This window comes from Dryobates pubescens, chromosome 32 (genome assembly GCF_014839835.1).
Source record: "Dryobates pubescens isolate bDryPub1 chromosome 32, bDryPub1.pri, whole genome shotgun sequence".
Lineage (NCBI taxonomy): Eukaryota > Metazoa > Chordata > Aves > Piciformes > Picidae > Dryobates > Dryobates pubescens.
Genome location: NC_071643.1, coordinates 5,841,668 through 5,856,550, shown reverse-complemented (window position 1 = coordinate 5,856,550; position 14,883 = coordinate 5,841,668). Strand labels below are relative to the sequence as shown.

The 14,883-nt window shown below is 39.7% G+C and overlaps 1 protein-coding gene across 11 annotated transcripts in view; it reads right to left on the bottom strand.

Moving 5' to 3' along the window:
* Positions 1 to 14,883, bottom strand: part of DLG1 (discs large MAGUK scaffold protein 1) — a 159,312-nt gene that overhangs the window by 52,856 nt on the left and 91,573 nt on the right. For 6 of the 11 annotated variants that reach the window (XM_054175563.1, XM_054175564.1, XM_054175566.1 and 3 more), the window contains 3 exons: positions 5,457 to 5,510; positions 1,869 to 1,919; positions 729 to 853 (listed from right to left, as the gene is read on the bottom strand). In XM_054175563.1, coding sequence (XP_054031538.1) covers positions 729 to 853; positions 1,869 to 1,919; positions 5,457 to 5,510 — 230 coding nt within the window. Of the gene's footprint in view, positions 1 to 728; positions 854 to 1,868; positions 1,920 to 5,456; positions 5,511 to 9,245; positions 9,345 to 14,883 lie in introns of all 11 variants that reach the window. The other 5 variants (XM_054175560.1, XM_054175561.1, XM_054175562.1 and 2 more) reach the window with 1 other exon arrangement.

Sequence of the window (14,883 nt, the reverse complement as noted above, 5' to 3'; positions counted from 1 at the left end):
TGTTAATAACTACTAACAGTACTCTCAAAAGAAATGTGCAACTATCACTTGCTACCATTTCATCATGTGGCAACATTTTCTCACTAGGCGTTAAGTAGTGATATCAGGCCACAATTAAATTTGGTCTACTGGAGGAGTACTCAATTTAAACAAAAAGTATTGCTTTTGAGGTTACACCAAGCATAACAGAGGGCTGTTATTAAGCTCAACTATCTTACAGATCAGAAAATGTGCATATAGATGACCAAGACTTTGTACATTGAATTAAGAACTACAGGATATAGTTAGGAACAAGTTCTTTACCATGAGGGTAGTGGCACATTGGAACAGGTTGCCCAGGGAGGTGGTTGAGACCTCATCCCTGGACATATTAAAGGTAAGGCTCAACAGGGCTCTGGGCAACCTGATCTAGTTGAGGATTCCCCTGCTGACTGCAGAGTGGGTTGGACTAGATGACCTTTGGAGTTCCCTTCCAACCCAACATGGCCTAATAAATTTACACCACCCAACAGAAAACAATTTCACTTGACTTCTCCTAACTGTAGGTTTTATTGGGCAGGGAATAAAAATGAAAGTTAGTCCACTAAAACATTGCTCTGTCTTTATAAAGTATCTCTGCAAGAAAAACTTATTTAAAATGTAATGCAGCATGGTAAAGCTACTAAAACTAACAGAATATCTTCTATCATAATAAACATTCAACAAGTCAACACAAAAAGTCATCGTACCGTAATCTTCCATCCTGTGCAGCTGCACCCCCAACTATAATTTTTGTAATGAAAATACTTGAATCATCCCCAATATGTGGGTTGTCTGTACCACCTGCAATGCTAAAGCCAAGTCCTGAATTTCCCTAAAGGCAGAGGGGAAAGAAAAATTTTACACATCTCTATTTTGGGGAAAAGATATTCTAGTTTATCTGTGTGATTCAATATGGAACCAAATCTATATGATTTGTAATGATTAAAAAAGAAATATCAGAAGACATTTTAAGCAGCATACAACATATAATCATCTCTAAGATGTAATTATTTTCACAGAAGTAGAACACCAGTCATTGTGTACCTGTAAGAGAGACAGTTCCAACCCCACAGCTTTCTCAAACTGAACTTTATATAGGGAGCGAGATCTTTGAGATTATTCATATAACTATTTGCTCCTCCTAAAATTACTAGTGACAAATTATTTATTCCAGGTGAGCCCCCAAGTAATTAGTGTCACACATGTAATACAGCCTCACAAATGCAGAGAGTCAGGCATTTTCTCTTCAAAAGTTCCCTGCCCTTACTATCAGCTGCAAGACCTCCTAACCCTCTCAGCTGGGGAAACTGCAGATATAAAATACAAGTGTTTTAACTTTTTCCCCTCCCTTTTTCTCAACAGTGCAGCTCAAGGAAAGAAAGATGAGATAGATCTCAACACTGTAAACAATGCAAATGCTCTCAACTGGGAGTCTGATTCTCAACATAAAACAACAGTATAAATAAAAGCCTATCATAAATAGCCATAAAGAAAATGAAACAATAATGTGTGTTGTTACTCTCTACAAGCCTAACATAATAATATTAAATGCAGTATGTCTCAGGGAGAACCTTCCTGCATTTTAGTCTTAATGGTCAAGGATGTTAGTAAGAACTTTTATTCCTGCTACAGCAAGTGGATGTATTTTATTTTTATACTTTAGGTTAAATAATAAAGAAAACTATAAAGGAAATAAATAATAAAGGAAACACAAAGGAACAAAAAAAATAACAGAGTAAAGATTGCTTTGGATTGCCATTTAGCAGTATGAAGAGGTCAATATTTCATATCAAAGCATCATAAATCCAATCTAAAACAAGAGTGCAGAAAGACATTTAGCATGTTACCCTTTCAAGAGTAATTTCTTCATATTCATAATCAGCATCCGTGCCATTGACCTATAAAGAAATCAAAGTGAGACTTAGAGAATTTTACACTTCATGCAAGATACTTTGCCTGGCTGCTGGTTCACTCCTATCAAATCTCAGCTGATTCACAGTGACCACCGTGCTCAGAGAGCACTGCTCTGTACATAGATCAGACACTTTTTTCATATGAGTTTAAAAGCTAAGATTTCAGACAGCACAGTGTTGTATATGCAGACACTGCAGAAGAGGGGCCCTCTGCTTCGGACTGCCAGAAAAGAAAAGCTCTTGAGATTTTCAGACCACAAAGCAAGATGTAATTGAGAAAAAAGAAAAGAGGTCATGGGGTAGAGAAGAAATTGTCTAGGAGAACAGAGTAGGATTTCCAAACTGTCGGTCCTCAGGGCAGAAATATCCAGGGCTGATGCTTTACATCATTTCTCACTAGAAATGGGTGAGACTCTTCTAAGGCAGCATTTAACAACTGTTTAATTCCTTATTTATCATGTTACATACTGAAGATCAACAAATTAAAACACGACCGAAAGAGGATGACTATCTTATGAAGTTAGATGAAACCCTCAATTTCCAGAGGTAAGCTTCATCATCCACAAGTTAAAAAGGATGCCCACATTCTTTGCTGCCTACAGAATCAAATAAGTAACAAATAACTAGATTAAGAGAAAACAAATAACATTACTTTCATATTGAATGTAGTTAAGAATTTGCTATGAGTTTTTCTCATCTTGGAACTCCAATGTTTTCCTCCACAAAAAAAATACACTATCATCTATAACATGCAGCTCCAGGCAATTACCTCTTTCAATCCTCTTAGGAGTAAGTATTTATGAAGAAATAACATTTACACTATTTTTTTTAAATCATTCTGTCTGTTCTAAATATATTCTATGTATCTTCTATACTTTACTATTCAAGACTTAATAAATATACAATACATAAATATACAAGAAAGCAGTTTTCTAGGGAAGAACTAAAAAAGGGACTGAAATGTACTCCAACCAAAATTCAGATCACACCAACTTTCTTCCTCATGTTCATTTAACAGACTTAGAAGCTCTAAAACCTGGAGATGCTTTTGCAGGCTGCCTAAAATCAAGCTCATTTATCTCTCACTACAGTTCTTCTCCAATCTCTAATTACATCTTCCCTTAATACAACAGAAGCCACATCCATTGCAGACATAACAGATTATTATCTTTGTGCAGTACCTCAAAATTTATTATGTCCTCTGCAGTTTGTTCAGTGGAAAAAGATACTGTGGTTTTAACACATGATATTTCTCCATTAAAAAGGGAAGAGGTCTTGACCCTCTGAATACATGAAACTGTATCTGTTACTACAGCAACACAAAAGCCACCACTGTGACCAAGGAGTCTTTACCTCGGCTTAGTCCTTGAGCTATTATCTACGAGCATGACAACAGGTGCTAACTGAACCAGTCATCCTATATTACAGTGGCAGGGAAATGCTTTGTTCATGACTGGTCACTATGTGCTGCCCTTTTTTTCCCCCCCTTCCCCTTTTTTTTTTTACTAAATAACAAGGACAATTAATTATTTCTCCATTCATTAGCATTAGGCAAAACAAAGCCGATCCTAGCACGTTTAAGCAGTCTCTTGTTTCCACATACAAAACTCTGCAATCCAATTTTAAAACACAATACAGATAAACAGGAGCAAGCAAGAACCTCCAGAATTTTTATCTTTGGCTTTAGCTCAGTTGTACATCCCCTTTTTCTTGACCTTTTTTTTTTGTGTCCTTTTTAATTCACCTCTGAATGGATTTTACCTAACAACCAACATTAGCAGAGACAGGAGCACGGATACATCAGATGACAACGATCACTGTCCTACTCTGTCTTTTGCAAGGTTTAAACTGTTCTCAGATCCACTAAGCCAAACTTCAAGCTTTACTTGCAGGGGCTTCTCTTGGACAAAGAAAGTTATTTACAAATGCTTTTCTTGGAAATGGAAAACCTATCAGGAGTTCAGCAGAATTTGATTAGAGGTTTTTGTAATGAAGCTCATTTCTCTTGTGTGGTAAGCTTGTCACATGCAATGACTTTGAGTTCTGTTTGGATTTCCTTGGGCTTTTACAAAAAGTTATCAAAACCAAAATTGCTTCTTGGTGAGATGTTTTACCACCCCATTTCAGTTCTAAGAAACAGCATTTCCTCAGATTCAGAGAAGGAGAGCTGTTCTTGACCATTTGTTTCTTGATGACTTGCTAGTTTTGCATTTTGCTTTATAACCCTTTCAGTAGAAGAGACACTTGACCATTTGAAGGGTTTGGTAGATTCACAATGCAGCTTCCTCACAAGTATGATTTTACATCATTTATCACTTCAAAATTCCATTAGCTACTTCTAAACCTGGAAGGATATTCCTTTACTCAGCTTCCTACGGTTACAGAGTAGCTTAGGTTACAGACAGTTATGGGCTTGTTTGTCTGGCATTCACTGCAAACTGCTAATTTAGATATAATTTTGAGTAGCAGTTCGTTCTGCTAATGCTGTTTTCTTCTCCTGTTACTACTACTGACTGTCCCCCATGTGCCTTTCAGATGGGGCCTTCTGAAACTTGAATAGATATTTATTAATCACTGTGGTTCTTTGTTTAGTCTGTGTGCACAGCAGGACACCTCACCTTCAGCATGCTTTTCTAAACTCTATCTGCATCCCATTCATTAGAGCCACACACTGCAGGCTACTGCTGTGATCTTTTGGTCAGAGGCATCACTCAAGACTGTCAATTCTGTCACTGCACTAATCATTTGCCTTGTGCTTAAACTGTTAACTCAAGCTGTTGGCCATCTCAGTTATTGCAGCTCCTTTCTAGCAACACTGCTAAATTAGGAATGCTTTAGACAAGGACAAGATTGACACTTTCCTTGCTACCAGCATAAAACCACTAGCACAGGTGCTAACAAGCAAGGTAAGAAACAAGCAAGGGGGGATGTCACTGCAGGAGGAAAATTCACACCTGAAAACTATGCCAAACTTACATTTCAAAGCCTCTGAAGTCTCTGCAAGTGGTATTCCTTGTCACATAACACACACTGCCAAAACCAAATGGCAGCCTCCACATAAGAGCACTTAGTACCTTCGTGCTGCCAAGCCATTTTTGAGAACATTTAGATAGAGCACTAAAATTTTTAAGCGCAGCCACTGCACGAAGAAGTGGTTTTGAGAGAAGTGCAATGGAAATGGCACATTAAATATTAATGCATCTGCCTGCATAGCTGAAAAAAATACTGTTCTCTGAACATGGAACCTCTAGAACCTCAAACAACTTTGTTTTGCACTGTCTCACACTGGTACTCTCACAGAACCTTCCACCTGCAAGCTTACAACTGTTTGTTGTTGTTGTTGTTTTTCCTCTCCATAAAACAGATATTTAAGGATTTCAACCAACCATTAGGACAGCAGCCAAAAATTGAGCACCATCAGAGGGGTGAACCAGGTTTTGTTAAACAGTAACACCAGACTTCCACACCTCCAGGCATAAAACATTTCTCTAAAGTGCTAACTGAAAGCATGTGCAGGCTTACGTATGTCGGAGTCTCCAAGGAATCTGTGTTCACGAGCACTGGAGGGGGATTTGCCTGTAACAAAAGAAGAAGAAAAAAATCATTACACAGCATACACTGCTTTCTCTAGCAGTGCTAATGACAACTATGCAACACTCCGATTTGTTGTCTCTCAAAACTCTGTTTAACCACTAGTGTCAGCTAGAGAATCTGAAAAGTCCATCTTCTGAAATACTTGGTTCTGCCCTGAACAAACTGCTTTCATCCCACACAACCACACTCTTCCAAAATTCTGAGCTCCCGTTTTACATGAGTTCTGTATACTTAGTTTCTCTTTTTCAGAATGAGAAACTGAGTCCTGCTGCCATTTGACATGACAGCAGTGACCTTAGTACTCATGCTATGGCATTCAGAAGTTGCTTTACCAGCCATATTTTAAACCAAACGTTGGTGGATTTGATTCCTTTTTCTTCCTACTAAGAACACTTCCCCCAACCCTTCAAATCTGCAAAAGAGAAACGTGGAGAAATACAAAATCATGGAAGAAAGTGTCTACAAAACTGACTTCTGAAAGCAAATTCACAGCAGACACTCATCTACCACACAGCAGCATGTGCAGAAATTTGTTAGGGATTCACAAGCCATAAGCTGTCAGACCTTATTGCTGCAGAAATAGGAAACAACTTAGCACCCCTGCTAGCCAGGAACTGGTAAAATAACCTCCACTTTCACTCTCTAGTTTTTAACTGAGAGTCTTTCCTGAAAAAAAAACAAAAATGTGGTTTCAACTGAAACAAAATCCCCAGGGCTGATGGTGTTTGTCTGAAAAACACAAAACAAGCCAAACAAAAACCCTCCCACCAAGTAAAGGTGCAGATCTATTCCAGAGTCCCGAATGTTCTGATGTTTTAAAGTTCAATGGGGCTTACAGGTGTACAAAACAAAGTCAATCTCCTTATTGCCTTAATAAAGCTGAGATATTTTGTTCCTATGTTTAAAAATTAAGATATTCTCTAGCCTTTTGGGTTTGGGGTTTTTTTTTTTCTTAAAGAAACACTCTTCTGAGTGTGGAAATAAATTTAGATTTAACAGGCTGCAATAGAAGCTGGTAGTAAACTCATTAATTTAGTTTCATTACCATGACAACAACATACTTCTGAAGAACTCATGGTGTTTAAAAGCTCCCAACAAACTATGATCTAAGTGATGACTCAGAAGTTTCTCATGAAAGACTGAAATGATTAATCTAGCATCAGTGGACAGGAGTCATAATTTAGTAAGTACTAAAATCAGGTGGTATCTATGCAAGTTAATAAGGTAGACTATTGAAAACCAGAAACAAAAAGGATGACACTGTCAAGATGCCATCAAACACCTTTCTCACTCAAGTTTGCCCATTTTCTCAGTAGAAGCATGGACACAATTTATGCAGTAGAGAAAACACAGACTAGTTACTAGGGCCACGATAAAAGTCTCTGTCAGAACAATGTTATCCCTCACAACCATTTTGTGCCATTAAGTTAAATCTAATTTCTCCTTCTTATTCAAGTCTGAGTTCTGTTAAAAGAAGATTAGATTATAAATAAGACTAAAAATATCAATCAATTCAATTATGCATCACCATCCCTCTAAGAGCTGGACAATCAACATGATTTTAAGAGAAATAAAACAATACAGTGTATCAAAAAGAGCCTGAGTAAGAGGCATTGGGAGTCTAATCTCCAGTGGATCTACAGGAGATCAGCTGTCACACATTTATGGTTACATAGCAACTCAGAAAAGATTTGTAATTTATAGTGGGACTCTGGAACAGGCTGCCTAGGGAGGTTGTGGATGATTCCTCCCTGGATGTAGACAAGGCCAGGCTGGGTAAGTCCTTGAGCAGCTGTGTCTAGTTGAGAGGCATCCCTACCCATGGTGGGGAGGTTGGAGTAGATGATTTCCAAGGTCCCTTCCGACCTAAACCATTCCATGGTTCTATGAAAACAAGGCCTCTGTGGTATCCAAAAGCAGTGCAAGCTGCTTTCCCCTAAATCTTTTTCTTGAGACTGAAAAATGTTCTTTTATTGTTAATAAAAGAAAACCAGCTAAAACCAAACTCCTATTTGTAGGTGAGTTTCCTGTGTGAACAGTATGTTTGAGCCACGAAGTAAAGGGATTGCTCTTAACACTCCTTCTGCATTTACTTGATTTTTCCATCAAGAAGCAGTAATTTAGCACCATTTCCAAGCAGGAAGGAGAAAAAACTTCATGACAGGCATTCAAAAGGTAGGCCTGGACATTGCAAAGACACAGGGCAACACGTAGCTCAAAACATCCAGTGTTTCTGGAAGGAAGGCCTGGTGTTTTAGTCTGTTGTGCAAGAGTTCTCCAAATTACTTAACACTTCCAAGCTTCTGTGTCAGGGCTTGTTAAATTATTTAAAAGCCACTTGACAAGTTTGCTTACAGGCAGACTAAGGGCTTGCCTGAGGGCTTAAGTGATTAACAGAATACAGAGAGGTATCTACTGCACACAAAAAAACCCTATCTGCCAAATCCAAAGCCGATTCTAACTTTCTATGGTATTTTCTAATTGCATAGAATCACAAATTATGCAGAATTATCCAGTTAATTCCTGCAGATATTCAAAAGACAAAGGCACAGACTGCTCCAGTCTCACTGTTCTGCCTGTACTCCAGCATCAATGGACAGGAATACTGTTAAAGAAAATCTAAATAAAATAATTACTCTTTATGGATTTTAAATTAAGCTTAGTCTGCAGGCAGTTCCTTGGAAGCAAATGATACTGGAGACTCAGTTATCTTTTTCCATCAAGGCTGACAGCAGAAATCCACTGGGTGCACTAGTCTGTCTGCCTCAAATCCTGATGTGGGCAGAATGCCTCTATAAGAAGGAAATACTTCTGAAACTAATTAAATCTCTGGTCATCTTCCTGAGAGAAGTTCAGGGAGAGAGGGTGTGGACAGGCACATGTTGGTGTCTTCTCCCAGGCAACCAGCACCGGATCAAGAGGAAGAGTCTCAAGCTGCACCAGGGGAGGTTTAGGCTGGAGGTTAGGAAGGAATTCTACACAGAGAATGGGCTGCCTGGGGAGGTGGTGGAGTCACCATCACTGGAGGTGTTTAGGAGGAGACTTGATAGGGTGCTTGGTGCCATGGGTTAGCTGATTAGGTGGGCTGGATTAGTTGATGGGTTGGATGCGATGACCTTGAAGGTCTCTTCCAACCTGGTCTGGTCTATTCTGAGTTTACTGCGTTCGTTTGTCTCGGCAGGGTGAGGGTTGACTTTGTGACACACAGGCTGAAGGTGTGGAAGGGAGGTACATTAAGGGAAAAAAAGAAACACACCACAAAACCAAAGCAACCACCCCTTTTGCATTCTAAATGTCCCCAAGGACACCAATACCAACAAATGGCAGGACAACAGGAGAAATGGCATGCAAATGCAATCAGTGATAGACAAATATTAAGTATTTGTAAATGAGATGACATTTTTCCATTAATAAATAAACCAAGAATACTTATTAAGACTGAAATGATTAAATTTACAAAACATTCCATTGCTTCTTGCCATTTTTAGGGTCTTTTTCCTTTAGTTATTTCCCAGCTCACTAATACACTTTCATATGAAAATGTCAATATTGTAAAGGCCGTTCTAAAACAACATGCAGCTCTAGCGTATTACAGCTGTTTCACAGCTCATCTTACATCTGTGCTGACAGCAGCAAAAGGTGAACTTAAAGCAATAAGCTGAATAAATAAAAGCTGAACAAATTTAACAAAACCAAACCAAAAAAATTAATAAAAACCTGTGGTACAGTAGATGGGATGACAGTGGTCTCAGCAGGGACTGGTGGGACAGGGATCACAGGGACAATGGGAGAAGAGGAAGGAACAGCTTCTGTGGGCTAAAAATCACCAACAAAATGTCACAAAGAATGAAAACTACAAAAGTACTTAAAAACAAACAGGATTACAACTTAACAGCTTAAAAAAATAAATAAGTAAAAAACCAAATCAAATAGTATATGGAGACTATAGCTATGACTGAAGATAACCAACAATCTTCAACCAGTCTGTACATGCAGTGCATCTGCAGCAAGGTGCTAATGTCAAAGTACGTCCAAGCAGTCAGGCACAGCTAGATCACTTATTCACACCAAGTTACTCACCTTGCAGTACAAAGTAATGAGACTTGGGGGTCCAACAGAAAAACCTGTTTGTGCCAGTGGCAGCTCAGGCTTTTTGTGGGCTGGTTCCACAACAGAAGCCCTTCACCCATACACAACAGTGTGCAGTAAAAGCAGGGAAAGAGTGGCTAAAGTTGATAGCACCGAACAAAGTTAATATTCCTCTTTATTAAAGAGGGAAAAACAGAACTACATTAAGGTTTCTGAACTAGGCACAATTCAAAAGGAAACCTTTGTCAAATGAGCAGAAGAGAGTTAAGTGGATCCAATCTACCTCTCAAAGACCTCCACACACACATTCCTCATACACCTTCAGACTGGTACAATTTTGGTCTTAGGAATTTTCATTACAATAACCACAGCAGCTACTGACACTTAAGCTGCAAGGGAAGAAGATTACAAACAGCATTTGGGCAAAAACATTGACTCAGTTTTGAGATGTTAACATTCTGGCTGTCAACAAACTGTCAGCAACACAAGCTACTGGCAACTATCATCACAAATACAAACCGAACAGCAGATCAAAGCTCTTGCAACTTAGTTTTTCCCAGACATTCTTTCAATCTTTAAATATATTGAGGCAGAATGACAAAACAAAATACTAAATCCTGAAAATGAACCAAAAAACCCAAGAACATAACAATACTAAACATAATTTCTAAAGTTTGAGATGTTTTAAGCCACAAAGCAACATAGGCCAATAGCACACAGCAAGTTAAACAGTACAAGCAAATAGTAAATAAATCTGAGAGAGCCCAAGAAAACCAACCCTTATTAGATGTAGATGTGCTATTTCTACAGGCTTTTTCAGCTCCAGCTACTCAAAATGAGCAGCTGGTGAAAACCACTGCAGTTGTTGAAAGATGTAAGAACACGATGTATCTGATATCCTGAGAGATTTTAACTGTTGTTGTTTCAGCATCCTTACATCGAAGGACCACAGCACAAGCTCTCAAGTGTTCAAAAAGGAGGGTGGAGGAGAAGCTAAAGCAGTCTAGAGAAATGATAAAATTTATTTTTGAAGAGAATACAGGAAATGCTCAGTGCCACAAAGCTCCATTTTACTGGCTGAACAAGGCAACCTTTAGAGGACAGATCAAACGCAATAGCTGTAGCAATCACTCAGCCCTACACACGGTAAAAATAAGCCACTCCTTCAAGCCTGGCTTGTAAAGCAAGCAGCTTCCCATGTAATGTACATGGTAAAGACCTTGTTAACCAAAATTTCAGGTATACACATACTACATATGAAACTACAACACAACATTAAGGCTGAAAACAGGTCAGAACCCCACCCCCCCCCACCCCCTTTACAGTAACAACTCCTGCAGTAAGAGAAGGTCAAAACCAAACTTAAGATACTAAGCATATATTTCCCTGCCCTTGGTAAAATAACTGAGTTGCAGTTGCCTTCTGTGTGGGCCAAAACATCTGCGCCCCTCTCTGCACCAAATGGCAGCTATGCTTTTCTGCCTGCTTCCTTGTTTCAGTTCCTATCTCCCATATCTCTCATTCCCAAATGATCCAAGAACCCTTCCAATTTTTATCATTATTTTAGAACTGGCATTGCTCAAAGTCCTTCAACGCACCCAGGTTCCAGTCTCATAAGCTGTTAGTACTGCCATTATACTTTCCCTTTGTGCTGTTGGTGTAGCACCCATTGACTCTTAAAAGCCACTCCCTTCTCCAAGCATCCTGGAAATGTTCCTGTTCAACTCCACTACCATGTTGATGGGGAACGAGGTGACTACACTGTCAATCACTTCCAAAGGATGAGCAAATTCAAATGGGGATTGTCTTCACTTGACCATTTCATGGAATACAGAGAACTGAAGCAGGGATTATGGGTACCACAAAAAAGGATACAAAGACAACACAAGCAGAGAGAGATGGAACTTCCTAAGAACAGAAGAATGATCATTTTATTATAGCACGGCAAATAAGCAGTCTGAAAATGATTATATGGTCCAGGCATAGGTGAGGGCAGCTGACTCAACTCCAATAGTCCAGAGTATCACAGTATCACTAAGGTTGGAAGAGACCCCAAGGATCATTGAGTCCAACCTGTCACCACAAACCTCACGACTAGACCATGGCACCAAGTGCCACGTCCAATCTCCTCTTGAACACCTCCAGGGATGGTGACTCCACCACCTCCCTGGGCAACACATTCCAATGATGAACGACTCGCTCAGTGAAGAACTTTCTCCTCACCTCGAGTCTAAACCTCCCCTGGCACAGCTTGAGACTGTGTCCCCTTGTTCTGGTGCTGGTTGCCTGGGAGAAGAGACCAACCCCTTCCTGGCTACAACCACCTTTCAGGTAGTTGTAGAAGGCAATGAGATCAGCCCTGATCCTTCTCTTCTCCAGGCTAAACAATCCCAGCTCCCTCAGCCTCTCCTCATAGGGCTTGTGCTCAAGGCCTCTCCCCAGCCTTGTTGCCCTTCTTTGGACACATTCAAGTGTCTCAATATCCTTCTTAAACTGAGGGGCCCAGAACTGGACACAGGACTCAAGGTGCGGCCTAACCAATGCAGAGCACAAGAGCACAGTGACCTCCCTGCTCCTGCTGGCCACACTATTCCTAATGCAGGCCAGAGAAAATCATCACAGGATATCACTTTCAATGCTCAGCTTCCTATGACTTTTCAGTTCTTTGGAATTCTCCAAAAATACACTAAAAGTATTCTGAAACAACAAAAGCTTGCCTTCAAAAGAACTTTAAATAAAGATGTCTGACTAAAATATTTACTGATCCCAGCTTAAACAGCCACAAACCAATCTAATCTACAAACCAAGTAGGGGGCCAAACAAACTTTGTTCTGGAAATATAATCTAGTACACAATTATGGTAAGCTATTACATAAAGGAATACAAGACTTGAAAAATAACTCATCTTCACCAAGCCCATCAGAGTAAATAAATGTGTTAGCACCTCCAAAGAAAAGCTGTTCTGTTACAACAGGATGGTAAATCTCAAGCAAATTTTTTTTCCAATGCAAGGATGGACTTCAATATTTATGCACACACAAAAATGATCATTTCATAATGCCCTTAAGTGGGCGCCTCGAAATCTAACACGGAGTCCGTATGTTGAGAAAAGGAAGAACACGCTGGTTTTCTCATGTTTAACCAACATGCTCTAACTCCTTCTGTGAGGAAATCTCAGGTAACTTGGAAATACATCAAAGCCCCATATGCATCACGAAGCGGATCAACTCAGCTAATTCTATAATGCTGCTCTTTGTCAGCTACTGAAAGACATATCTTGGAGAACAAAAGCCAGGCAAACCAGCCTTTCCTCACTTTCACCGAATCCCTGAGCAAAATCCACCCTGTGTAAGGCGCAACAACCTTAAAGGGAAAATACCGAGCAGAAGTACGTCTTTGCCCGTCCAATTTCACTCCCCACTACTTTGATTTCTAGCAATGAAAGAGGACAGAAAATTGAGTAACAAAGTCTCTAAAAACAGCAGTAATAAAACTCCAGAAAGAAAGAAGGCAGGGTGACATACTTCCCACAGTTTGCATCCAAGATGCGCATTTATAAATAGGCAGTGCAATACGTACCTTCTCCAAAGAGTAACTGTAACAGGAGCCATCAGACACCCAACCACTAGCAGCAGCTTTTACTTTGGCTGTACTTTTTGTAGGACTCTTTTTCACACTGTCGCGTAGGTTGATAAATCTTCCTCTGTGTTTGGAAGACAGTGGCAGGGTGGAAGAGCTAAAAGATGAATGAAGGTTCGGCGCCCGCCGCTGCTGCCGGAAAGGCTGCGTTGGCTGCACGTGAAGATCCTGACATATTGCCGTCCTCGGGCTCCTCGTGAAATCAGAGAGCCTGAGCGTTCCCCTTTCACCATCACTTGCAGCACCACGGTATTTGTAGTCATGACACTGAGTAGTCATGAAACTAGCAACAAAAACAGTCCTTCTTGCAAAAACAAGGAAGAGAAAAGAATCCAATAAAGTGCTTCCTGAGCAAGTTAAAAATAGGATTGTTTTCTAGGGTATGGTGCAAGGAAGAGGTATTAAATGCTGGTTTAGCTAGTGCTGCATGTTGTGTGCTCTGTCTATTTAAAGAGCACCATTGAACCACCACACAACAGTCAATTTGCTGGGCATGAATAATCAATGCAATGCACAAATTACTGAATAGATGGCAAAAGTCATCTGACTATTAACAAGTAGCTATGACAGGTTAGTTATTTTCTTTCTCCCATAAGCTCCTACAATCCCTAAACTTGGTCACATTTGACCACCTCAAAGCTTCTCCAATGTTTATATCTAGAAAACTTTTTTAATATACCAATTCCTCTACTTTTCTCCCACTTTACAGGGGCTGAAAATGCTTTAAAAGAAGCTTCTGATGTAAAGTTAATGAATTGTGAATGAGCCAATACATGGTGCAAGTCTTCAACATTCACATTCCAGAGGAATGTGAACAAATTTGTTCAGATTATAACACTAACAAAATTACTAGCATAAAATGATGCCTAAGAGTTGTATTTCCAGGAAACACAGCAGCACTGAGACTGCAATTTTAAGGTGTTGCTGTTTAAACTAAAAGATAAAACAGTAAGACATTTAAATGGGTTGTTTATGATTTTATTCAGGCAGTTTTTAATGTTAAGGGTGCATGTGCTCTATATTACATTTTTACCTCAATTTTCAAAATGCATGAAGTTTCTGAACAACTCCTACCCTCCAGCCCCCAACACCAGCAGACAGCTAGAAGCTAGTTTGACTTAAATCATTTACCAGCCAATTTTAAACAAATTGTTCTGGAAAGAAGTTCAGCATCAAAAGCTTTTCCAGCTAAATAAAGACCCCTATTTTCCTAGCCTTACACTAGGAAGGAGCAGGCTCAAATCAGTGGCCATGCAATCTTCACAGTTGGAACACAACCAGCATTTGCACAGCTGTGGGCCAGCCACAGCACACACCACCCACCTCTTGCCTCAGAAGTCTGTTCTAGGAATATGCTGTGAATCTGAATACCTGGTGCTGGGTATGGTAAGAATGAAGGACACCAGCCCATAGGATACCAAGCTTGATTAGGTCAGCTGTATGGTATTGGGATGAGTGGAGAGATTTCATTGGTCCATAGCATTAAATTAGGGTTATTCCCCCTCTCACTGCAAGCTTCCCTACAGCAAACCTGGATATTTAAATAATGAGTCAGCATCATTTTAACACACAGAATAAAAGACTAGAAATACAGATCCAAGTACAAAATTTTCCAGTTATTTATGGC